The sequence below is a fragment of the Emys orbicularis genome, chromosome 1 (genome assembly GCF_028017835.1).
Source record: "Emys orbicularis isolate rEmyOrb1 chromosome 1, rEmyOrb1.hap1, whole genome shotgun sequence".
Classification (NCBI taxonomy): Eukaryota; Metazoa; Chordata; order Testudines; family Emydidae; genus Emys; species Emys orbicularis.
The window spans coordinates 115,935,961-115,962,732 of NC_088683.1; the positions used below are offsets into that span (position 1 = coordinate 115,935,961).

At 46.9% G+C, this 26,772-nt stretch overlaps 1 protein-coding gene across 1 annotated transcript in view; it reads right to left on the bottom strand.

Moving 5' to 3' along the window:
* Positions 1–16,521: 16,521 nt before the first annotated feature.
* Positions 16,522–26,772, bottom strand: part of LOC135891577 (sodium- and chloride-dependent betaine transporter-like) — a 55,616-nt gene continuing 45,365 nt past the window's right edge. The window contains exon 14 of the mRNA XM_065419164.1: positions 16,522–16,683. Within this exon, the coding sequence (XP_065275236.1) occupies positions 16,522–16,683 (162 nt within the window). The remainder of the gene's footprint in view (positions 16,684–26,772) is intronic.

The window sequence follows — 26,772 nt, forward strand, 5'->3', positions numbered from 1 at the left end:
TACAGGAGTGTTTCAATAAAAAAGAGCAGGCAGAAGCACCCCAGGTTTAAAACCCCAGGTTTTTAGTAACAGACAGATTATAGACCCCTTATTTTGTAAACCAGTGGATCAGAGAGAAGAAGTTTGTTTCTTTTTAACTTTTTAACAAAAAGAGGTGAAAGGCTTGTAAAGGAATAAACACTTGAAAAGACAAGTCTATCTAAAGACACATTGCTTTATTTAGCCCCCTTGGCATAAGTGTTTTAATAAAAAAAAAAGAGTATGCAGAAACAACCCCGGGTTATAAAAGTAATGTATAGTGACAGAAAAGTTTTAGACTAACATGGGTTATTTTTTAGTAAGCACAATTTGAAACAGCATGCTTTTTCAGCAAAGCCATTGTTAGCAAAAACAGCGTCTGTGAGCCAGTGGATCAGAGATAAGAAGGCTGCTTCTTCCCCAAACTTTTTAACAAATGTAAGTAAAAGTTATATTAAGTCTTGTAAAGGGATAAACACTTTAAAAGACAAAACTATATGAAGTTACATTCCTTTATTTACAGATGTGTTTTAATAAAATAGAGCAGGGGTCGGCAACCTTTCAGAAGTGGTGTGCCGAGTCTTCATTTATTCACTCTGATTTAAGGTTTTGCGTGCCAGTAATACATTTTAATGTTTTTAGAAGGTCTCTTTCTATAAGTCTATAATACATAACTAAACAATTGTTGTATGTAAAGTAAATAAGGTTTTTAAAATGTTTAAGAAGCTTCATTTAAAATTAAATTAAAATGCAGAGCCCCCCGGACCGATGGCCAGGACCCAGGCAGCATGAGTGCCACTGAAAATCATCTTGCGCGCCGCCTTCAGCACACGTGCCACAGGTTGCTTACCCCTGAAATAGAGCATGCAGAAACACCCCAGGTTTAAAACCACAGATTCTTAGTAACGGACAGTCTATATTCCCCTTATTTTGTAAACCAGTGGATCAGAGAGAAGAAGAAGTTTGTTTCTTCCCCCACTTTTTAACAAATAGAGGTGAACATTATGTTAAGTCTTGTAAAGGGATAAACACTTTAAAAGACAAACCTATATGAAGACACATCCCTTTTATTTACAGGAGTGTTTCAATAAAATAGAGCAGGCAGAAGCACCCCAGACCTAAACCCACAAAACCCTTACTAAGAAAAAATTTCCCCCCAAGTTTTTTAGTGAGAACCATTTGAAACAGCCTTTTGAAGGTAGTGGATTAGAAAAGAAGACCCCTTTGAAAAACAGGCTGCCTGAAGACACTTTTTTTATTTAGCCCCATGGGCATAAGTGTTTCAATAAAATGCAGAAACAATCCAGGGTTAAAAACACAGAAAACTTGTTTATAAAAGTAATGTATAGTGATAAAAAAGTTTTCCTCTAGGTTTTAGGCTCGCACTGGTCATTTTTTTTAGTAAGGAGAGTTTGAAACAGCAGGCTTTTGCAGCAAAGCAGCGGTCAGCAAAAACAGCCTCTGTAAACCAGTAGATCAGAGATAAGAAGGCTGCTTCTTTGCCTGCTTTTTAACAAATACAAGTGAAAGTTATGAAGTTTCGTAAAGGAATAAACACTTTAAAAGACAAGCCTATATGAAGACAGAGCCCTTTATTTAACGTTTTTACATGTGTGTTTCCATTTTAAAAAAAATAGCATGCAGAAAATACGCCAGAGTGAAAACCACAGAACCTTAGTAACAGCTAGTTCATATTCCCCTTATTTTGTAATCCAGTGGATCAGAGAGAAGTTTATTTTCCTCCCCACTTTTTACAAATTCATGTGCAAGTTATAGTAAGCTGTTATTTTCCTAGGGCTTTTAGATTTAAGTATGATTTTTTTTGTTGCATTATTAGAATGTCTTTGTTTTTAAATGTTTGCAACCCGTGTGCTGAGACACCGGTACAAGCTCCTGTGTTTGTTTTGGGTCCATAGATTTTATTAAAATAATACAACACAGGCTGGAGCTGGAGCTTTCTTTACATTTCAAAAACAGATAAAACTAATTAGGCTAGCCAGTGCTCCATGCGCTATAGGCTGCTTTAAGAAGGCTCTAGGGGTCACTTCTTCAGTTTGCTTGTTTTTTTACACAGACTTCTTTCCTAATTTAAAAAAAAAAGAAGACCTTTTTAAAGGATATTCTGTATGTAGTGAGGCCTATTTGAAGCATTATGTTTTTTTAAAGTTTATTATGAAAAAGCAGTATTGACTGAGCTGTAACAAAACAAGGCCCCTCTTAGGGATATTTTATAGAAGTTTAGTGAAGTAAAAAGGCTTAAGATACTAGCCTGTCCTTTAAAAAATAGTGTTTTTAAAGTACCAAAACAACAACTGGGTAAGAATATGAAAACTGGCAATTGAGGGGAGTTTACATACGTGTTTTAATTAAAGAAAACAAGATTGCTTTTTAAGGTTTGGATTTATACAAAAAACACAAGAAAAAAATAGCTTATGTAAAAAAGTTATCTGTTTTTTACCAGAGATATGGAGCCTTCCTCACCCTGGCTCTCTCCCCCCACACACACACACACACTTACTTTTCTCGCCTCCCCCCCCCCGCCCCTATTTTTCTTCTCCTTTTTAATTTTTTTTTAATCTAAACCAAGGACAAACAAATTAAAAAATAAAAGCCAGAGCCACAGAGATCAGGCCATGGGGGTAAGAAAGCTGTCCTGAGTTTTAGGGGACAATGTTGATCACGCTTTTAGTGAAACAGTTTTGTAGGCAGCCTGTTTGTATTAGCTGTTATGCTTTAGCATGGGCAAGCATTTATCATTTGGAAGCAATTTAAAGTAAAAAAAAAAGGGGGGGCAGTGTGTGTGTGTGACTGTGTGTGGAGAGCGGGGGTGAGGAAGGATCCATATCTCTGGTAAAAAACAGCTAATTTTTTTCATCTTTAAACTCTCTCACTCTATTCTTTCAAGTTTTTTCTCTAAATGTACCCAAGCACAAACACACACAACACTTCCCCTAGTCAAACACAACCACACAAAAATTTTTAAAATGGCCGACCGTGCCAAACTTTGGCGCCAATGGAAATGGGGTGGGAAGGTGGGACATAAGCCCTAAATGGGGCATGGAAACCTGTCAAAAATTCATGGTGATGGATACAATCGAGGTTATACTACTGCTTTAATCTTACAGCAAAGTAATCTAGTTGGCCCTGTGGACAGCTGGATCACGGTTCCTCAGCATCACTTTTTATTTGTATCACAGTAGCATCCAAAGTGAGGATCAGGGATACATTGCACTGGGCACTGTACAAACAGTCAAAGACATTCCCTTTCACAAGGAACCTACACTGTAAATAGTCATAAGCTGAGCTCAGCTCTGCCAAGGTTACAGCTCTATTCACTCTCACAAAGTACTGAAATTCCCTTCCAAAGTACAGACGCACACAAACCAACAGCGGCTTTCAATTGCAAGCTTTCCCCCAGAGCATCTCTTTAGCCTGCACCCAGCCATCAGGTTAGGACTGTGTCCCTGCCAGTTCAGGAAAAGTTGGCTCTTACATCCAAGGTTATGCTAAAGTCCAAGGCTTACTCATCCGGTGTCAGCAGCTGCTGACTGGAGAATTGGAGCAAAGATATTTCCAATGGGATTGGCAGTGACCATCAAGGACTCCACTGAAAACTCTGCTCATTCAAAGAAGATATGGAATATCTTTCATGAATGTTTAATATGACCTGTTGCATGTACACTCATCCAACAGGCCTGTGCGAACATAGTGATCCACATGAATGTTCATGTGTGCGTAGATGTGTACTTGCAGACAGACTAGCATACAGGCACAGACACACAGACCAGTGCCCTCCAGGACCACGCCACCTATAAATGGGAGCAACTCCTGTGAAGTCACTGGAGTTGGACCAGCTGAGGATCTGGCCCAGAGATATTCCTGTTTATCCATAGGCATGTTACTTGACCACTCTCACCAGTGCGCAGACAAAACTCCTTCTTCCTAAAGACATCTTAGCTGCACACATTCTCTCTCACTCTCAGCAAGGGATTTACAATTAGAACTTGGCACATTTTTTTAGGTGAAGAGTTTTTCTGATGAACACTATTCAGTCAACCTGGAACTATTCCCCCAGCAACCATCCCACAATGCCCCACTGTGACAGTGGCCATTCAGCAATACAAATTTGCTGAATAGTTTCAGCCAGAGAGAAATTTCCAGCCTAGATTCACAAAACAGCCAGAGGAGGCAGAGGTTGGGGACTTTATAGCTTTTAGCCCAGTGCACTCATCAGGGATGTGGAGACCTAGGTCTGAATTCCTGCTCTGGAGCAGGGACTTAAACCCAAGGGTCCCACAAGCTCTGGAACAGGGATTTGAACCCACCTCTGCCCTAACCAGCAGGCTCTTAGCTCTTCTGGGGTGGGGCTCTCTCTCCATCTCTCCTGTTGAAATTGTTGTGCTTTGTATAAAATACTTGAATAGTCATTGGGCCGGAGAGTGAGACACAATGAGAATAACTCTATAGTCTGGAGATTAGGGCACTCCCCTGGAATGTGGCAGATCCAACTTCAAGTCCCCGTGCCAATGAACATTTAATGCCCTAAATACCGGTCTAAGGCTATGTCTACACCAGCAGTTTTGTCAATAAAACTTTTGTCAGTCACGGGGGTGAAAAGACAAACCCCCGACCAACATAAGTTACACTGACAGAAGTGTCAACGTGGACAGTGCTATTTTGGTGGGAGAGATTCTCCCACCAACATACCTAATGCCACTTGTTGGGGGTGGTTTAATTGTGCCAAGCGGAGAGCTCTCTTCCATCAGCATAGAGCAGCTACACAGGAGACCTTACAGCAGCGCACCTGCATCGGTACAGCTGTGCCGCAGTAAGGTCTCTAGTGTAGACATGGCCTAAAAGTTACAAGGGGGCCACCACCTTCATTCAACCCAGCACAGACTTCTTCAACTCACTGATATTTTCCACAATGTTCAGATCCGGGTCAACCAAAACCAATATTTTTTGCAGTACCAGCAAACCAAAAAAAAGGGCAGTTCTTCACACTACCCTATTCACAGCGTTCCCCCCTCCCCAGCAGAATCCTTGGATCAGAACATTCCCCAGCAAACACGCACCCCAGGAACCAGTAAAGTTCTTCTCACAGAGCAGCAGCCTGTAGGCGCCCAAGTACACGTCAGGACACTGATCTCCCCGGGGAGATGGTGTTTGAAGAGAAGGAATTTCTATACTTTGCTTACACCAAATGAAATTCCTGCAGCCTGTCCCACTGAGTCCTCCCTCCCACTCCCCATACACCCTCTCTACCCATCCCTGCTTTACAAACCCGTCACTGCCTGCTCCCCTCAGTGCATGTCCTTCTCACAGCCTGTAGCTGTTTTTGCCCATCCCTTTTGCTACCTGGCCCATGTACTCCCTAACCCTAATGGTACCTATTGCCTGTCCCTCTCACAGCCCTGTGCTCTCCACCCCACTAGAAATCCCTCGGTGCCCATTCCCTTTGCTATCCATCCACCTCTCTGCCAATCTCTCTAGCATCCCTTGCTGCCAAGTCCCCTCACACCCATTTCCCCCTCTGGTGTCCCTACCTTCTCACCTCAGAATTTCCATTGGAAATCAATAAGAAAAGTTCCCTTCAGTTGGTCCCTCAAAATTAATTCCTTTACTTTCTTCAGGTCCCTCTTCCTAGACTAACAGCAGTGGGGGCTTCTCCCTCTCACAGACTCCTTTGCCCGCCCATCGAAATACTCCATGCACCCCTGGACTCCAGCAAGCAGTTCTGTTGAAATGTTCATGAAGTCTGCAGGGTCACTGCCTAAGTGACAGTCAGGGGCTGTGGAGTTCCCTAAGGCCCCAGCACAGGCAACATGACGTACAGACTCAGACAGACACATGGACAGAACAATTACCCAGCTCACCTGAATCCACCTCAAGTCTCCACAGGCAGCGTAGTACTATCCCACTGAGTCACCGGGTGGCCAACAGGCAACTCATTATATGCAAGAACAGGCAAGTCAAGGTGCCTACAACTCTGGGAGAAAGGGGATTGGGGAAAAGATCCCTCCCTCTCTCCTCCTTCTCTCCTCCCTCTCTCCCCCCTCCATCAGATCTCCCTGTTAAATTATTATCAAGTTCACTTGTGGGAGGAGTGAGAGAGAGGGGGAGTGTGTGTGAACAATGGAAATTTCTCCTCACCTCCCTTACAATACTTCCCTCTCCAGACCTTTAACTGTAATAGGAAGCACTGGTAGAGAGAGAACACGGGAAATAGAGGCCATGCCAGGCAGAACTAAGGCCAGAAATTTGCAGGCAGCAATTACAACATTCAGTGGAACTAAGGGCTTGGCTACATTGGCAATTTACAGCGCTGCAACTTTCTCGCTCAGGGGTGTGAAAAAACACCCCCCTGAGCGCAGCAAGTTACAGCGCTATAAAGCGTTAGTGTAAACAGTGCCCCAGCGCTGTAAGCTAATCCCCTCGTGGAGGTGGAGTACCTGCAGCGCTGGGAGAGCTCTTTCCCAGCGCTGGCGCGCGACCACACTCACACTTCAAAGTGCTGCTGCGGGAGTGCTTTGAAGTTTCGAGTGTAGCCACGGCCTACTCCAAGTCCCTTTATGGTCATTGGAACGAAGCAAGCTCTCCTCTCACACACAGTTTGATAAAGCCTAACGAGACTGCCTCACATTCCCAGCTCTTTAAACTGTGGAATCCCCTTACAGTGCCCTGGGAACTGTGGACATGGAATGAATCACCTCAAACTCCACCAGGAATGATTATGCTCAACCTTTTTCAGTGCTGGAGCTCAGCACGAATAAAAAGAATGAAGAATCCAGCTGTCAACCTGCAAAATGCAATGGAGGAACTGGGAGCTGTGCAAGGAGGATGTATATTTATTCTACTGCACTCAAGGCAATATATTGAAATGTCTGCGTTTCTACCACGCACACACACGTACACCCAGTCTGAGTTCACGGCTTGTGTAACACTATTGTTGTTGGCCAGGATCAGCATGCCCCAAGCCTTTGTTCTGACACATGCCCACTGGGTTGTTTTCACGTGATGCCATGTCTTATTTAAAGGAACACTCCCTGTGTGTGTTTTATAAATGCTTCCATTTCCTCTTTAAAGCTGCTCTAATCGGGCTGCTGGGAATTCCTCCAGCTTGGGGAAAAGCTGCGTGCTGCCCCTTCCCAGCCCCAGTGCTCCAAGTATAGGGGACAGATCCAGGCTGGGGCCAGGGGGCTGCTGTGTTCTGTTGATCTCTGGCTGGTAGAACAATCCCTTGGAGCTATTACAGCCAGTATAAGTTAAAGAAGTTACACTGGGAACCAAACTGGCCTACAGCACCCTTGGGACTTGGGGGTTGCCACCTTTCTAATGGATAGTAACTGGACCACTGAAGCCCCGCCCCCTGCCCTGCCTCTTCCCCACAAGGTCCCACCTCTGCACCCCGCCAGCTGCACAAGCAGCCTGGCCCCGGAGGCAGCTGCTGCTGCTGCGCTGCCTCCTTCCCTCTGCTTAGGGTTGCCACAGATTAAAAAAGAATGAACATCAGGGCTCGTCAAATGGCACCCAGACACACAAGCCGAAATCCAGACTGTTCGGGTGAAAACTGGACGGGTGGCAACCCTACCATGAAGGTGCCCTTGTGGCCAAACAAAACATGGCCAGATCTAAGGATCAGGGGCCTAGTTCCAGTATTAAACCTGAGCATGCTAGCCACTGTCAAAGCCCTTGGCTTTAATCAAGAGATGGGATGATGCAGCAGTAAAATGCACATACACACATCCCCAAATTCTCTTCCCCGTTCTCAGGCTCATTCGTGTTTACCTGGCAGGACTGTCTTCTGTGATGGAGTCTCGAACAGGTCCTGGCTCACAGCCTCGCTGGAGTTCCTCGCTAAGTCTCTCCGCTCCTTCTCCTCACTTTTCATGGCCGGGGTCTCTAGCTCATGCTCCTCCGAGGTATCCACAGTGGCCTATGGGTTTCTGGTGGGGTCTATTCCAAGTATGCCAGGCAGTTCAATAAAAAAGTAGCAGATCTGCAGGGCACAACCAGATCTATTAGAGGCCTCCCTGGCCTTTTGGTATTCCTGGCGAAGTTCCTTTGTTCTCATGCGGCACTGCTGCTGATCCCTGTCATACACCTTCATCCCCTGTGCTATCTGCTTGTAGAGGTCCATGGTGCTATGGCTGTGCTTGCACAGCCTCTTCTTCCTACAGGCCCAGGAGATCCACCATCTCTTGTCTACTCCAGGCAGGATTGCGTCTAGTGTGTGGAGCCAGCATGGTTGGCTGTGCCATTGCACACAACCAGGGGGAGCTGCTAGGTGTGTTCACCAAGGTGGGCAAGCAGGAAAAGGCATTTCAAAAACACATAGGGGACTTTCAGGTGGGGAGCATTGGAGTTTAAAATTGTGATCAGAATGGCCACTGTCACAGTGGGGCATTGTGGGATGGTTGCTGGGGGACTGTTAGGGTTGACACAGATCACACAGTGTTTACACTTGCACCGCATTGACCTCAGCAGGTCAACCATGGCTGCACGCTGTTGGGGGAGGTGGTTTTACTACATCACCATCAGGAAGCACTTACATCGACCAGAGACAAATTTGAGCATAGACACATGTACAAAGAGGTCAGTGCAAGACAACTTACATCAACCCATCTTTGTAATACAGACCAGGCCTGGAACACAGAAAGGAGAGGTAGCCTCAGAAGAGACCAACGAGAGCCTAACTGGCACCTTCAACAAAGCATGGCAGTTAGGATTTTTGGACATTTCACTGCGAGAGCTAAAACTTTGTGTCAGCTACTAATAAAGTGTGAGTTTGTGAACACGACCAAACTCAATCTACTCAGAAGCTCGCTGACCCATTGCAAACAGTGGCACTGAGTGGTGCGCCACACTCTCACATACTGCAATACGTCTTCTCTGTAGCAGCTGGTGCTGTTCACTGTCAGAGACTGGCTCATGGAATAGATGGACCACTGTTCCGCTCCAGCCTGGCAATTTCTCTGTTCCTAAAAGGTGGTAGCTCCCCTCCCCACTGCACTGGATGCAACCAAGCCTTATAGTGGAAACTACTGTAGTTCTGAGAGTCTGCAGGAGGGGAAACTACAGTGACTGCGTTTCATAAGCGTGCTCATAGCTTCTACAGCAGTGGTCACCAACCGGTAGATCGTGATCAACTGGTCGATCCTAGAGCCTCTGACAGTCGATCGCAATCTCCAACCACTAAAAGTCCAGCAGTGCATCGGGGCTAAGGCATCCCCGGCCCCATGCCACTCCAGGAAGTGGTCAGCACGTCCCTGCGGCCACTGGGAGGGCAGAGGGTCTCCGCATGCTGCTCCTGCCTGCAAGCACCACCCCTGCAGCTCCCATTGGCTGGGAAGGGGGAACTGTGGCAAATGGGAGCTGTGGGGGCGGTGCTTGCAGGCAGGAGTAACACACTGAGCCACATTCCCACATCCCAGCGGCCGCAGGGGCATGCTGGCCACTTCCAGGAGTGGTGTGGGGCCAGGGCAAGCAGGGAGCCTGCCTTAGCCCCACTGCACCCCTGACCGGGAGCCACCCAAGGTAAGTGCTGCCCGGCGGGAGCCCGCACCCTTCCTGCACCCCAACGCCCAGTCCTGCCCAGAGCCATCACCCCAAACCCCCTCCTGCACCCCAACCCCCTGCCCCAGCCCTGAGCCCCCTCCCAGACCCCGCATCACGTACCCCCTCCTTTATCCCAAAACTCTGCCCCAGCCCGGAGCCCCCTCCTGCACCCAAACTCCCTCCCAGAGCTTGCACCCCTCAGCAACTCCTGCACTCCAACCCCAGGCTCAGCCCAGCGCCCCCTCCCAAACCCCAACCCCTTGCCCCAGCCCAGTGAAAGTGAGTGAGGGAGACGAGCAAGCGATGGAGGTGGGGGAATTGAGTGAGTGGGACGGGCCCTTGGGGAAGTGGCGAGCCTCAGGGAAGGGGCGGGGTAGATCCTGGGTTGCACTTAAATTCAAAAAGTGATCTGGTGCGTAAAAAGGTTGGAGACCACTGTTCTACAGCATGTCACAAGGGAGAGTAACACTGAGCAGCCCATGGCTGACTTTGCATGGGAACTGCATCCATTTCTCTGGGGGAATTCCTTTCCTTTCTACATGACTCTCCACGCTGAGGCTTGACAAACCAGAACAGACAGCTCCAAACATAAACGTCCTCCTTTGCAGAAAAGGCTTACAGGTAGGGGATACAGAATGGTGCTGGTACTCCACAGCAATTGAGGGTTTAGGATCTATTGGTTTATTTTTTTCAAAAAAGTGTTGCAAGAATCGGTCCTGCTGCCCCCTTCTCTCCAGCGGCAGCTCCAGGCACCAGCGCAGCAAGTGCGTGCCTGGGGCGGCAAGCTGCGGGGGGCGGCCTCCCGGTCCCTGTGAGGGCAGCAGTCAGGCTGCCTTCGGCGGCATGCCTGCGGGAGGTCCGCCGGTCCCGCAGCTTCGGCAGCAAATTGGCGTGACCAGCGGACCGCCAGCAGGTGCGCCACCGAAAGCCGCCTGACTGCCGTACTTGGGGCGGCAAAAAACATGGAGCCACCCCTGCTTCTCCCCAGGGTGAATTCTGCTTCCTTGACAACTGGCACTATAGCAAATGAAGCATAAAATGACAGCAAAATTCAGTAGGAAACCAGTAACAGGAATTAGTAGAAGGTCACACCTCCTTCCAGTACCCAGTGCAATGAACTGCAGTTTTCTTCATAGGCTGAGGAGAGACGTTTCATCTATAGGTTCTGTCCTATGGCCAGTGAAGAGTGACTAATAAAAACTAACTTAAAACTCAACCAATCAGGCATTTCACCTGATTAACCTTAACCTCTCGGATTGTCACTCAGGGGGTTCACCAACTACGGGTATTGAGCCCAGGCCTAGGGACTGAACTCAGCTCTCCACCCCTCTCCATCCAGTTCTATCAGCAGGGCATCCAGCTGGGTTACTGAACAGGAGCACCACTAGCTGGAGATTAAACCCTCCCACTCACCTACCTATTTGCACAGACAAGAACAGTTTGACGAAACACCTTTATTTTTAAGAGTATTGTTCAGTACAAAGTCTTCCAAAATATACACAAGTCTATGAAAAACAAGTACAAATATTGTACATGGGGGCATATTCTGTGCATACAAGTGCTGTAAACCAACTTTTAAGGAGGGAATTTACTGCTAACAAACACCCCTCCCCCCCAAACTCTGAAGTTAGGGCCCTTTCCCCAGCACTTCTGGAGTAACTGGTTGGAAATGAGGAGTAGCCAGCCTCGTGACAGGTGGATCCCTACCAAACAGCCTGCTCTGTTACTGGGTTCCTCTCTTCCCATGGTTCCCTCTGACAGCAGAGCCTGGTAATTTGTGCTGATGGACCCAGAAGTCCCTACAGTCAGTAGAGGACATGTCAAATGTATAGCAATGCCCACCTCTCCCTCTGCTGCCGCTGCCAATGGATTCTTGCCTTCTGCTGCAGAATACCCTGTTCGCTGGGTCCTTAGACTTACAGGCTCCATCTTTACAGTAGGAAGAAAGGGGTGTTAACTCAAGTTAGCTAACAGGTGATAACTAGCACACAGTAATAGCCTAGTGAACACAAGCCAGTTTGCAGTTTTCACACGAGTCAGCAGGTCTAGGTAAAGACTATGGGGGAGGTTAGTTTTTAACTTAACCTGCCAGCTCATGGGAATACTACAGACTTCTTTGTCCACACTAGGATTTTATCTTGACTTAGTTCACTCAAGTTAAGAACACAACTTTTTCTCGTGGTGAAGACAAGATCCCAGATGTAACCTCATAACAGATCTCCCATGAACAGATGAGTGTGCGAGGATGCTGGCTGAGGAAAGTTTTTCCAATCCTATAAAAGCCTACCTCCTTTTCTGCTTCAGTACCCACCTCTACTAATGCAGGGGGTGGGGCAGAGGAAATGGGGTGTTAACTCCTTCCAGCACTGCCACAAAGTAGATCTGGCCCCACACACACACAAAAATCTACAACACTTTTGAAAATTTCACTAACATTTTAGTTTAGAAGTTGGGCGTGTTATTTGTGGGGTTGGTTTGGTTTTTAGAAGAACTGTTTTGGTTTGGTTTGGTTTGTTTATTTATTTCTTGAAAATGGTGGTGAATTTTTTTAAGCAAAAATTTGTGGGGTTTGGCTTTTCAGTTTCTCTCTTTTAACCCCCCTTCTCACCTCCTTTCCTCCATCTTTTCCATTTTGCCACTGGAAAGGGAGGAAGGGGAAAGAAACAAAGGGTGAAAAAGGAAGAAAAGGGGAAAAGGAAAAACTGAACACTTTTTGATTTTAATAAAAAAAATCAAAATGTTATTTAAACCCAAAAGAGATCATTTTCACGATTTTCATTTCACCCTCTGACTTCTTAAACTGGAGCTGCCCGAACGTGAAAGTGGCGAACCAAGGTCTGCCTACTGGTGAGTAGAGGAGAATCATTTCCTCGTTGGTAATATTTCTGTTAATACAACTCCACACTTATGCCAATAAGTCTCAGATCAGAATCTGACCCTTGGTCTCTGTGCAAAGATGATCATTTATCAAGTATTTCCACAGCCTCCTCACCATCAGATCTGAGCACCTCACAAACATGAATGAATTTATCCTCCCAACATATCAGGGAGGTTGTAAGTATTATTATCCCTCGTATTTTACAAAATGAAGCACAGAGACTTTAAGTGACTTGCCCCTGGACACAGAATGAATCTGTGTCACAGCCTGGAAGTGAACTCCAATAGCCTGAGTCTCACTCCAGTGCCTGAGCTACAAAACCAACCTTCTCCTTCTGCCACTTGAATTATTGGGGAGAGATTAAATTACACACTCCCCCTCTAATACTGCACCATCTTTCGAGCAAGGATGCGAGAAAAACTGCTGAAGCCTAAAACTTGGAATTAAAAAACAAAATTGGCCTAGGCATAATCCTGCGAGCATTTCTGCTTCGCTTGCTGGGGAGGAGGGAGCGGTGATAGTGGAAATAACAATAGAGCAGTTATAAGCAATTGAAAAGTTCACTTCTGAGCATGCTCAGTGGGCATCTGCTTAAATTTTAGCAGTCTTATAAAGCTTTGCTGCCTTTGACATTGCACATTTGCACAGTCTTGCAGGCTGGCCACAGCTGCTGCACTCAGGCTGTTGCTAGGGCAATCTGTATGAGGAACGTTGTCTGAGGCAACATTTGTCTTATTGAAACTCATACAGCAACCCTCCAAGTAAAAGCCACATCAGTATTAACGCAAGGGAAGGAGAAAATAATGAACACAGGAAACAATTGAACTCATAATTTTCAGGCCATTCCACAACTGCTGCCTTCTGCTCATTCTAAAGTCTCTTTTAAAAATAAAACCTGTTTTCACTGCAAAAGTACAGCCATCAGAATGAACCAGATGCGATGCTGGCCTGCTATCCACCTGGACTCGCCAAAAATTGTCTCCAACCAAATTTCCACATCTTCCAACCATTCCCCTCCATGAAGTGTGAATGTTGACACTTAACTGGGGCCATTTAAATATTCCTTGCACCAGCAATCTTTCTTTCTTTCTTTCTTTCTTTCTTTTTCTTCTCTTTTTAAAGGAAAGGAAACTAAACACAAAAAACCTGTGCTAATTCAGCAATAAGGCTGCACAGTGACATTCACAAGAAGAGCAAAAGCTAAGGCCCCCAACAGCAATCTAGATGCTACTGCACTGCACACAAGAGGCACGGATTTTCCACTCACATTCATCAGTGTTAGTGTTTTACGTCCACTCAGCACAGGTGTCAATGACCACACAGGTTATGTCTACATTGTTGCTGGGAGTGAACCTCCCAGACAGACCTCACGCTAGTGGGACTCAAGGTAGAGCATTAAAAATAGCAGTGTGGATGTTGCTGCACGGGTAGACACTCAGGCTAGCCAGCCAAGCTTGGACAGGAATGAAACAGGATCCAAGCTTGGCTGGCTAGCCTGAGCCTCCGCCAGCACAGCAATGTCTACACTGCTATTTTTAGCGCACTAGCTTCAGCCTCAGCAACACCAGGTCTCTCCCCTTGGGCTGTGAGCCTCGCTCCCAGCTGCAGTGTAGACATACCCACAAAGTGCAGTGCAATGGAGAACCAGTCCCACAGTGTGTAGTATTTGCTCCTCTTCTTTTTCTGGTTCAGTGTGTGCTTCAGTTCAATAGGCTGCTATTATGTCACACAGTCTATATACCAATATACGTGCCACGGAGCTGAAGTAATGCGGCTGATGGGCCCTTAACTTCAGCTTTTCCTGTGATTTTAACTGTGCAGCCTTGATATACATCGATGTAGTTTTTGGCATTTCAGTTTATAGCTGTTCCATTTGAATTCAGTCTCCATAGGAGACTGTCATGTGAAACTCTATCTAATGCCTTATTCAAGTTGAAATACCTCCAGTCTCCTCAGGGCCGTCCTTAGGCATATGTGGCTGCATAGGGCACCCGAAAATTTGGGGCACCACCGGGACAGCAGGTAAGAGCAGGTCGGCTCCCGCACACCCAGCATGTGCTGCAGTCTCCTTAGGCAGGGGCCATATTCACAGAGCCGAATGTGAGGGAGAGGGTACAGGGTGCGGAACTGTGACTCTCCGCCGCCGTGAGGCGGGCCAGGCCGCTCGGTATCCTTTGCTGCCTCGTCCCTCCCCCCCAGGCTGCGAGCCCAGGCTGCTGCAGCATCTGCTGCGTATGAAGCTCGGTGTGTGACAGCAGTGGGGGGGGGGGTGCGGTTCTGGGGGTCCGTGGGCTGGGGTGGTGGCTGTGCCCCAAGTCAGGCATAGGGGCACCAGTTCCTTTTTTCAGTGTCAGGGCTCTAAAGCGCCTCTGGTGAAGTCACATTGCTCTTTCTCAGGTGCATGTAAGCAGAGTCAGGATGAGCTCTACCCTGACATCTGTTGGTGAATTATGGCGAGTGTGGAAAAGAATTCCAGGGGCTGATCTTGTTTGCATAGGCACACCTACCCGCCTGGCATGAGACAACAGCAACTGAAAGTGGTTACTTTGGCTGGTGTGGGATCCCCAGTTTCTCTGTTATTGGGGCAGGAAGAATAAAGTTTTGTTACCCTGATTCTGTGAATCAAGGCCAGTGGAACTGTTGTATGACAGAAGGACTCACCATTAACTAAGTAGCACTTGCTTGACAAGGGGCATGGGTTAAAAAACCTAGTGAATTGAGAGAGGTTGGGGGGCAGGTATTTGTACCTGGTGGTGTGGGCCCCCTTTTGTGAGCCTGAAACACCAATTGCACCTTTTCCTCCTTCTCCACTGCTGAATGTCAGAGCTAACTTTGATTCCATTAGGAGTCTAGTTACAGGCTGCTGAGCTGAATTCACTTTGGGTTAATAGTGTACCAGCACTGGGTCTCCCCTACTACGAGCTGAAATCACTAAGAGCTGAAATCACAAAAGATCTAAAGTTACTAAGCGCTGAGATTACTGAGTGCTGTGTTAACTAGTGGGGGAGCCTGAAGCTATATTGCTAAGCGGCTGGCGGAGCAGTTTGTGGGGACAGCTGGAGGAGCAGCTAGCAGAGCGGAGCCTTGCAGTGACGGTTGGAGCGGCCCAAGGAACGGAGAGCGGAGCGGAGCAGCTCACAGGTCGGTGAGCGGAGCAGCTGGTAGAGCAGAGCAGTTCGTGGGACGGCAGGAGCGGCTCGTGGTGAAGGTTGCGGCGGAACCCCACGGAGAGGCGGCCGGTCGGCCTCGGATCACGTAAGGTGCCCCTTAACACCCTGCATGCCCCCCCCTTTGAACTCTGGGGCCGCACTGACCAGGGACAGAGACTTTGGGGGTTGTTGGACTTTTGGGACTTTGGTGATTCTTGGGTTGCTGGCCCCAAGAGACTTTGGGGTCGTTGGACTTTTGGGACTTTGGTGATTCTTGGGTTGCTGGACCCAAGAGACTTTGGGGTCGTTGGACTTTTGGGACTTTGGTGATTCTTGGGTTGCTGGTTTCAAGAACCAAAAGGAAAGGACACGGCCCAATTTGCTGGGGTGGGTCTTCGCTCATGGTTTGGTTTATGAACTCTAGTTGTGGTGTTTTCCCAATTTAATGCTATGTCGTTTACCTCATGTTATTAAACATTTTCTGCTACACCGAGGCTCTGTGCTTGCGAGAGGGGAAGTATTGCCTCTTCGAGGTGCCCAGGGGTGTGTGTAAGATTTTCCCAGGTCACTGGGTGGGGGCTCGAGCTGGTTTTGTGTCACGCTGTTGGGAAGGGACCCCTATGTACTGAACCCGGCCCTTGCTGCTATCAACTCGGCCTGGCAGAAGGGTTACATACAGAAGGAGAGAGCTGTCCCAGCAGCGTCAAAAGAATTGTCGTCCCAAGTCTGTATAGTTAACTACCTGATAAACTTGGGGAGGGAGAAGGATGTCCTAGAGTCACTGACTAGGATGGCTCTGCCGCAGGTGTGCAGAGGAGAAATGAAAAGTGCTTGGTCCCAGGTGGGAAGAGAAGCCACCTCAGGAACAAGAGGGGGAATCACTCCAGAATGCAAAGGTGAAATCCTTTCCCATATGCTTTACAAGTGGGTTTCCTTTTCTGTGGTTATGAGCACTTCCTTGGCTGATGGGGATGAGATCCTGTATTCTGCTTTGGAGGTCTCCAATGGTTCAGACACGCTAACCCGGTGCTTCTTTGGCTGAGGCAAGTCCTCTGCTGGGGAAGTGAGTTGCTTTAGCCTCTGCAGAGAGACAGGCAGACAGAGGGAATCTCTGTTAATTAAACTGAAAAACAAACTGACACTCAATAGCAATCCACAGTAATTGCTGTGGGCAAAGGCATTTCAGAGAGCTAATCCTCTCCACTTTCCATTCCTCTCCTCCATCCTCTCTCTCTCTCTCTCTCTCTCTCACTCACACACACACACACACACACACACACACACACACACACACACACACACTTTACTTTTCTGATCTTTAGCCAGTTCTCATCCATGATTATTCAACCTCCAGGCTATTTGTTTACATTTTGGGACACATGTATCGCAAGGCGCACTAGAGATGTATTTATGGGAGGAGGGACAGTTTTCTGTTTAAGGCACAGGAATGGGAATCAGTACACAAGGGTTCTATTCCTGGTTCTGCCTCACATCTCCAGTGGCCTCAGACAAGCCCCTTGCGACTTCATTTTTCTGTGGTGCTGAGTAGTCACAACTTCTCTAACAGACATTTATATTCATAGCTACATGTGTCTTTCTACTCCGACTATCTGGCTCAGCACACACCACTCATCTGATCACATGCTTACAGACCGTATCACAAACAGGGCTGAGCAATTAACTCATTTATATAACTAATTTTGACACACTCTCTCTGTTTGTGAATTGCCTGCCAACAGATTGTTAATTTCTCTAATTTATTCAAAAATATTCATCCAGTAATTTCTGGTATAGTTCTTGGCCTGTAGCTAGTTTGTGATTCCATGTTTGGAATTTGAGCTGTTTTTAACTGGACACATAAGGTAACAATGTTCGTGTTTCCTGATTGGCCCAGTGGAACTCTGGGAGTCAGCTTGCTGGTGTGAATAGACACAATTACCAATTAGAAATGTGCTTTCCATGAATATACTGCAATATTCACTTTAAATACAGTTTGCTGTTCCTTGGAGCTTTGCTGCCAGTACATGCATTTCTTGAAATATTCATAGGCAGTGAATGAAAGAGGGGCACAAGCACAGTCAGGGAGACGCCGTTTCAAAATCAGAACAAATATTCATTGAGGATTTTTTTGGAGGGGGGAAGGAGGTAGACAGATCCCTTCCTGCATTTCTAATCCATGTCCTCGGAAGCTTCTTTATAAAGAGGCAGTTAAAAAGTCCATGGAAGTTATATCTGACATTATATAAAGTGAGAGGTAAACAAAAAATATCTCTTATCTGTAACTTGACTAAATCAGTCACTTGAGCACACTATAAATTAGCACTAACACATCATAATAAAATATTTGGCACCTACAGGAACTTTTTGGCTGTAGATCTCAAAATGCTTACCAAAGGTGGCTAAGTATCATTCGCATATTACAGCTGGGAAAGTTAAGTCACAAAGGCCCCCCATCTACCTTTAATATCAGACAGTTTAACATCTTTCAGCTGTGTAAGCTGGTTGTGTTGTAGACTAGGTAACTGAAGTCTTGTCTACACACAAGTTTTACCACTTTACTTATATCGGTCTCGTTAATGCAATAACCACCCCTCCAGTGTGAGGACAGCTATAGTTTCCCCAGGGACTGCACCTTGATGTGGTGCGTATGCTTGTGTACTCCAGGTACCCTGAGAGCTATGTTGGCAGGTGTAGAACTCGTGGTAGGGTCACCCAAGACAGAAAGGTCAAAGGGTAGGTGTCAAGGCTGTATCCCTACTTTGAACTTTAGGGTACAAATGTAGGGGCCTGCATGAAAACTTCTAAGCTTATCTACCAGCTTAGCTCTGGTCCGCTGCCACCATCTTAAGAATTCCCTCCCTGGGAAGCCTTGAGAAACCTTTCACCAATTCCCTGGTGAATACAGATCCAAACTCCTTGGATTTTAAACAAGGAGAAATTGACCCTTCCCCCCTCCTTCCTTTCACCAACTCCTGGTGAATACAGATCCAAACCCCCTTTGGATCTTAAAACAAGGAGAAATTGACCCTTCCCCCCTCCTTCCTTTCACCAACTCCTGGTGAATACAGATCCAAACCCCCTTTGGATCTTAAAACAAGGAGAAATCAATCAGGTTTTAAAAAAGAAGGCTTTTAATTAAAGCAAAAGGTAAAAATCATCTCTGCAAAATCAGTATGGAAAATAACTTTACAGGGTAATCAAACTTAAAGAGCTCAGAGGAATCCCCTCTGTCTTAGGTTTAAAGTATAGCAAACAAGATAAGCACTTTAGTAAAAGGTACATTTACAAGTTGAGAAAAACAAAGTAAATCTAAGACGCCTTGCCTGGCTTTTACTTACACTTTTGAAATAAGAGAGACTTGTTTAGAAAGATGGGGAGAACCTGGATTGATGTCTGGTCCCTCTCAGTCCCAAGAGCGAACAACCCCTTAAACAAAGGACACACACAAAAGCCTTTCCCCCCCCAAGATTTGAAAGTATCTTGTCCCCTTATTGGTCCTCTGGGTCAGGTGTCAGCCAGGTTACCCGAGCTTCTTAACCCTTTACAGGTAAAAGGATTTTAGAGTCTCTGACCAGGAGGGACTTTAGTACTGTACACAGTATGGCTGTCACCCTTCCCTTTATAGTTATGACAGTAGGAGCCAAACTAAAGGCAGTCCACGAGTCTTACAAAAATGTTCTCTGTTACAGAAACATCCCGGAGACAAGATGAATCTATCACAGATTTGCAAATACAAATAACAACTGTGGAGAACCATGATGTGCTGGATGTAAGACAAGATAGTACTGATCAACCAGCAAATCCAGCTGACATTCTGATGCTGGAGAATCAAATCCACAAGGAAGTTTTTAATGTGAAATGGGGTATCTTCACAGCTAAAAGTAAGTCAAGAATTGGGAGTTGGAATGTTAGATCCCCTGCCCAGCTGACCCCCTTTCCCACGGTTGGCTGGAGTTGGGTAAGAAGCAGATGTGGCTGCAGGTTTTTTGGCTCCATAGAGTCTGTTCGAGCGCCGTGACCTTGGACTGGAGCCAGCGTCTTATCTTCAGGCTGAGCTGAGAGTGGAGGCATTGTGTTAACCCGTTCTCTTCTCCCTTCCTCCCCCTTCAGCCTCTCACCAGGGCCGGCTCCAGGCACCAGCTGAGCAAGCTGGTGCTTGGGGCGGCAGATTGTTCGAGGCGGCATTCTGCCCAATCCTAGGGCGGCATGGCCGCTTTTTGTTGTTGTTGTTGTTCCGCTCCAGCCGCCCTGTAGGGGGCGGTGGCGCAGAGAACCAGAGTGCCCTGCAGGGCAGTCCTCTTCCTTCCTTCCCCGCCGACCGGAATGGAGCCCTTGCGGCAGGCAGCAGGAGGCGGCGCAGTGGGAGGGGCCGCGTGGCAGCGCTCCTGCTGTAGCCCTGGCCGCCAAAAGACTGTGGCTTACCATGGCTGCCTGCAAGCCAAAATCTGTTGCCTGGCACTGCGTGAGTGATCTCTCACACCAAACCGGCAGGCCCTCAATATAAGAGGAAAAATGCGACCTTGTAACGAAAGCACATGTGCTGTGTAATGTGAACAGCAAAATTTAACGTGAAAGAGTGTACCCATTGTTCTCTAAAATGTGTCTTTTTTAACCACCTCTCCCTTCTCCTCCACCAGCTGCAAATGTTTCTCCTTCACAGAGGCTAGTGAAGATTAGAAGGAGAAAACGGCGGACTCGGGATGATATGTTCTCGGAGCTCCAGATGTCCTCCCACGCTGACAGAGCACAGCAGAATGCGTGGAGGCAGTCAATGTCAGAGTGCAAAAAAGCACAATATGAACGAGAGGAGAGGTGGCGGGCTGAATCGCGGGCTGAAGAGAGCAAGTGGCGGGCTGAAGAGGATAGGTGGCGTCAGATTGCTGACAGAAGGCAAGAGTCGATGCTCCGGCTGCTGGAGCACCAAACTGATATGCTCCAGCGTATGGTTGAGCTGCAGGAAAGGCAGCAGGAGCAGAGACCGCCGCTACAGCCCCTGTGTAACCAACAGCCCTCCTCCCCAAGTTCCATAGCCTCCTCACCCAGACGCCCACGAACGTGGTGGGGGGGCCTCCGGCCACCCAGTCACTCCACCCCAGATGATTGCCCGAGCATCAGAAGGCTGGCCTTCAATAAGTGTTAAAGTTTTAAAGTTTTAAACTGCAGTGTGTCCTTTTCCTTCCCTCCTCCCCCACCCCTCCCGGGCTACCTTGGCAGTTATCCCCCTAGTTGTGTAATGAATTAATAAAGAATGCATGAATGTGAAGTAACAATGACTTTATTGCCTCTGCAAGCGGTGCTCGAAGGGGGGAGGGGAGGGTGGTTAGTTTACAGGGAAGTAGAGTGAACCGGGGGAGGGCGTGGGGGGGGGTTCATCAAGGAGAAACAAACAGAAGTTTCACACTGTAGCCTGGCCAGTCACAAAACTCGTTTTCAAAGCTTCTCTGATGCGCACCACGCCCTGCTGTACTCTTCTAACCGCCTTGGTGTCTGGCTGTGCGTAATCAGCGGCCAGGCGATTTGCCTCAACCTCCCACCCCACCATAAACGTCTCTCCCTTACTCTCACAGATATTGTGGAGCGCACAGCAAGCAGCAATAACAATTGGAATATTGGCTTCGCTGAGGTCTATCCGAGTCAGTAAACTGCGCCAGCGCACTTTTAAACGTCCAAATGCACATTCCACCACCATTCGGCACTTGCTCAGCCTGTAGTTGAACAGGTCCTGACTACTGTCCAGGCTGCCTGTGTACGGCTTCATGAGCCATGGCATTAAGGGGTAGGCTGGGTCCCCAAGGATAACGATAGGCATTTCAACATCCCCAACGGTTATTTTCTGGTCCGGGAAGAAAGTCCCTTCCTCCAGCTTTTGAAACAGACCAGAGTTCCTGAAGACGGGAGCATCATGTACCTTTCCCGGCCATCCCACGTTGATGTTAGTGAAACGTCCCTTGTGAGCCAGCAGGGCTTGCAGCAGCATTGAAAAGTACCCCTTGTGGTTTATGTACTCGGTGGCTTGGTGCTCCGGTGACAAGATAGGGATATGGGTACCGTCTATCGCCCCACCACAGTTTGGGAGTCCCATTGCAGCAAAGCCATTCACTATGACCTGCACGTTTCCCAGAGTCACTACCCTTGATATCAGCAGGTCTTTGATTGCGTTGGCTACTTGGATCACAGCAGCCCCCACAGTAGATTTGCCCACTCCAAATTGATTCCCGACTGATCGGTAGCTGTCTGGCGTTGCAAGCTTCCACAGGGCTATTGCCACTCGCTTCTCAACTGTGAGGGCTGCTCTCATCCTGGTATTCTGGCGCTTCAGGGCAGGGGAAAGCAAGTCACAAAGTTCCATGAAAGTGCCCTTATGCATGCGAAAGTTTCGCAGCCACTGGGAATCGTCCCACACCTGCAACACGATGCGGTCCCACCAGTCTGTGCTTGTTTCCCGGGCCCAGAATCGGCGTTCCACGCCATGAACCTGCCCCAGTAACACCATGATTTGCACATTGCTGGGGCCTGTACTTTGTGAGAGGTCTATGTCCATGTTAATTTCCTCATCACTCTCGTCGCCGCACTGCAATCGCCTCCTCGCCTGGTTTTGCTTTGGCATGTTCTGGCTCTGCATATACTCCAGGACAATGCGCGTGGTGTTCATAGTGCTCATAATTGCCACGGTGATCTGAGCGGGCTCCATGATCCCAGTGCTATGGCGTCTGGGCTGAAAAAAGGCGCGAAACTATTGTCTGATGGAGGGAGGGAGGGGCGAATGACGACATGGCTTACAGGTACAGGGAATTAAAATCAACAAAGGTGGCTGTGCATCAGGGAGAAACACAAACAACTGTCACACAGAATGGCCCCCCCAAAGACTGAACTCAAAACCTTGGGTTTAGCAGGCCGTTGATTTCACGGAGGGAGGGGGAAGCAAATGAATACAGAACAAATCTGGTCCATCTATTTTTTACATCTTAAGCTGGCAGCAGACGGTGCAGCATGACTGATAGCCATCGGCATCTTCTGGGTGCTTGGCAGAAGATGCTGTACTACGACTGCTAGCCATCATCGTCAAGACGGTTCAATAGGACTGTCGGCAGGACTGAGTCTCCAGGAGACAAAACATGTCTGCCCAGGTGCCTCTGATTGAACTCACTGAGGAATATGACGATGACGGATATCAATCGTAATACACCATCTACTGCCAAAAGGCAAGGAGCTGCTGCTGTGTAGCAATGCAGCCCCATGTCTGCCAGCACCCAGATAGCCGATGACGGCTACCAGTCATACTGCACCGTCTACTGCCAAAAGGCAATTAGCTGCTGCTGTGTAGCAATACAGTACCACGTCTGCAGGCACCCAGATGACATATCGTGATGGTGAGCTGAGCTGAGCTGAGCGGGCTCCATGCTTGCCGTGGTATGTTGTCTGCACAGGTAACCCAGGTAAAAAGGCGCGAATCGATTGTCTGCCGGTGCTCTGATGGAGGGGGAGGGGCCTGACGACATGTACCCAGAACTCCCCGCGACACTGTTTTTGCATCATCAGGCATTGGGATCTCAACCCAGAATTCCAATGGGCGGCGGAGACTGCGGGAACTGTGGGATAGCTACCCACAGTGCAACACTCCGGAAGTCGACGCTAGCCTCGGTACTGTGGATGCCGTCTGCCGACTTAATGCATTTAGAGCATTTTATGTGGGGGGGCACACAATCGACTGTATAAAATCGATTTCTATAAAACCGGCTTCTATAAATTCAACCTAATTTCGTAGTGTAGACATACCCCCACACTCACACCTTAAACCCTTTAACCCTTCCCAAAATGCCTTGCAATGCTTGCAACAGCATTAGCAACATACAATGCTGATCTGCCTCCACAGGGGACCCCTTCAGGGAGGGGGCCACTGGGTTGTGACAAGAGCACAGGTAGACTGACACAAGTTATCAGAGAAATGAAAATCTTTGTCCTAAGTATACTTGGACTGACTGAGATGAGGTGGACTGGACCCATCTAATTATTCACTGGTCTACAATTTTTGAGAAGTCTCCACAGTTCGGTGGGAAAAAAATCTAGATGAGATTGCAAAAAATGTATCTTTAGTGACATGTTGCAACCAAGGCTTTTGTATGCCTTGAGGAGGTTTTCCACCAACAACCTGTAGTTGTCTGCCTTGTTGTTGTTTCCGAGAAAATTTATTGCCACTAACTGGAAGGCTTTCCATGCCATCTTTTCCTTGCCACGCAGTGCATGGTCAAATGCATCATCTCGAAGAAGTTCACGAATCTGAGGACCAACAAAGACACCTTCCTTTATCTTAGCTTCACTTAACCTTGGAAATTTTCCACAGAGGTACTTGAAAGCTGCTTGTGTTTTGTCAATGGCCTTGACAAAGTTCTTCATCAGACCCAGCTTGATGTGTAAGGGTGGTAACAAAATCTTCCTTGATTCAACAAGTGGTGGATGCTGAACACTTTTCCTCCCAGGCTCCAATGACTGTCGGAGTGGCCAATCTTTCTTGATGTAGTGGGAATCTCTTGCACGACTATCCCATTCGCAGAGAAAACAGCAGTACTTTGTGTATCCAGTCTGCAGACCAAGCAAGAGAGCAACAACCTTCAAATCGCCACAAAGCTGCCACTGATGTTGGTCATAGTTTATGCACCTCAAAAGTTGTTTCATGTTGTCATAGGTTTCCTTCATATGGACTGCATGACCAACTGGAATTGATGGCAAAACATTGCCATTATGCAGTAAAACAGCTTTAAGACTCGTCTTCGATGAATCAATGAACAGTCTCCACTCATCTGGATCGTGAACGATGTTGAGGGCTGCCATCACACCATCCATGTTGTTGCAGGCTACAAGATCACCTTCCATGAAGAAGGATGGGACAAGATCCTTTTGACGGTCACGGAACATGGAAACCCTAACATCACCTGCCAGGAGATTCCACTGCTGTAGTCTGGAGCCCAACAGCTCTGCCTTACTCTTGGGTAGTTCCAAATCCCTGACAAGGTCATTCAGTTCACCTTGTGTTATGAAGTGTGGTTCAGAGGAGGAGGATGGGAGAAAATGTGGGTCCTGTGACATTGACGGTTCAGGACCAGAAGTTTCATCCTCTTCCTCTTCCTCGTCTGACTCAAGTGAGAATGATTCTGGTGCATCAGGAACCGGCAGTCCTTCTCCGTGGGGTACTGGGCGTATAGCTGATGGAATGTTTGGATAATGCACAGTCCACTTTTTCTTCTTTGACACACCTTTCCCAACTGGAGGCACCATGCAGAAGTAACAATTGCTGGTATGATCTGTTGGCTCTCTCCAAATCATTGGCACTGCAAAAGGCATAGATTTCCTTTTCCTGTTCAACCACTGGCAAAGATTTGTTGCACAAGTGTTGCAGCATATGTGTGGGGCCCACCTCTTGTCCTGAGCTCCAATTTTGCAGCCAAAATAAAGGTGATAGGCTTTCTTAACCATAGTGGCTAGTTATACTACGCTTTTGTGATGCAAAAGTCACTTCACCACAAACATAGCAGAAGTTATCTGCACTGTTCACACAAGTACGAGGCATCTCTGCTCACTTTGGCTAAACAGAAATGTGTCCCTTTGCAAAATCAAACACTGACAAATAAGAGAGCACGACACTGTCTGATTTCTAGAGCTGATATAGGGCAATTTGTTCAGCAGAGTGATGTAAGCTTCGTTAGGATTGCATCATCCATGACTTCTAGGAATAACATGATGCAATTCATAGCATGTATGATGCAATACCAGCTTCAGATTGCATCATTCATTGTTTTGCCTAAAAAGCAAGTACTGTCCAAACCCAGTCATAGATTTATTCATAGATCCAGTCAAAGATGTATTTTAGTCATTTCTGGTTTAAACTGAGATCCCTTCCCTTTATAACTCACTTATCCTCTGCCATTCCCAAGTCAAGGGTCGTATATACTGACCCAATAGCATATCTTGAAAACTAGAGCCAATCAACAATTTTAAGCATCATTTTCGTTCTCAGTGACCCAGAATTAGTAAAGTTTGACTACATTTATTTCAGAAGCATTTTGGCTGTAGAGCAATGTTATCATTGGAAGGCATGGTTGAAGAGAAGATGATAAACACTGGAAAGGTTAAGTTTAGCAAGGAAGCAACTACAGCACTGAAGGAATGGGTACCTGCACATTCAAGAATACTGACCGCTCGCTTTATGACAAACCAAGCAAAAGTCACACTTGTTCAGTGTTATGCACCTAACGAATGATTGCGATGAACAAGGAAAAGATTGTTTCTATGAAAGGTTGCAGAGCGTCCTTGGCAAGATCAATAAATATGATATTGTTATCTCTATGGGAGATCTAAATACACAGGTTGGCGATGATAATACTGGATCTGAGCACATTATGGGCAGAAATGGCATATTAGAACAGACTGACAATGGAAAATGTTTTTATAATTCTGTGTCCCATGCAATCTATGCATTTTCACACAAGGAAAGACAAACTGACGTGGAGATGAAATGATGGCTTCACACAGAAACAGCTTGATCATGTTGCCTTTAGTAGGTGCTAGAGAAGATCACAGTTGAACACCAGGCTGTATAGTAGTGCTACTATTAAAAGTGACCACCATCTTGTTATTGGGACAATCAAAATAAAACAACAAAAAATAACAACACTCAAGGTAGAAGGTATGTATGATACTAGAAAGTTAGTAGATCCAACAGTGAAGGCACATTTCAAGATGCAATTTAGCAATAGATTTGAAGAGTTAAAGACACAGAGGGATAACAGAAAAACAATGGGAGTTTTTCAAAGAAGCAAGTCAGGATGCATCCAGGATTACCATGTGAGATGAGACTATCTAAGAAAGAAGAACGGCTCCAACCAAATACATGGAAGCTAGTTGAATAGAGAAAAGAATTAAAGAAGAGAAAGCAACAAGAATGAGACAGCAGTAAAAGAACTATTCTGCAACAAGAATATGCGGACAGAGACAAGGAAGTTAAAAGATTAGCCAGAAGAGATCATAGAGAATGGATGGAAAATAAAGCAAGAGACACTGCGAAGGCACATAGCAGAGAGGATTCTAAAAAGCTTTATCTGGTATCTAAACAACTGATATCACAATGCTCTAAACTTTGATGAATTGTGTAGAAAAGGTCAAGACTGTACGATT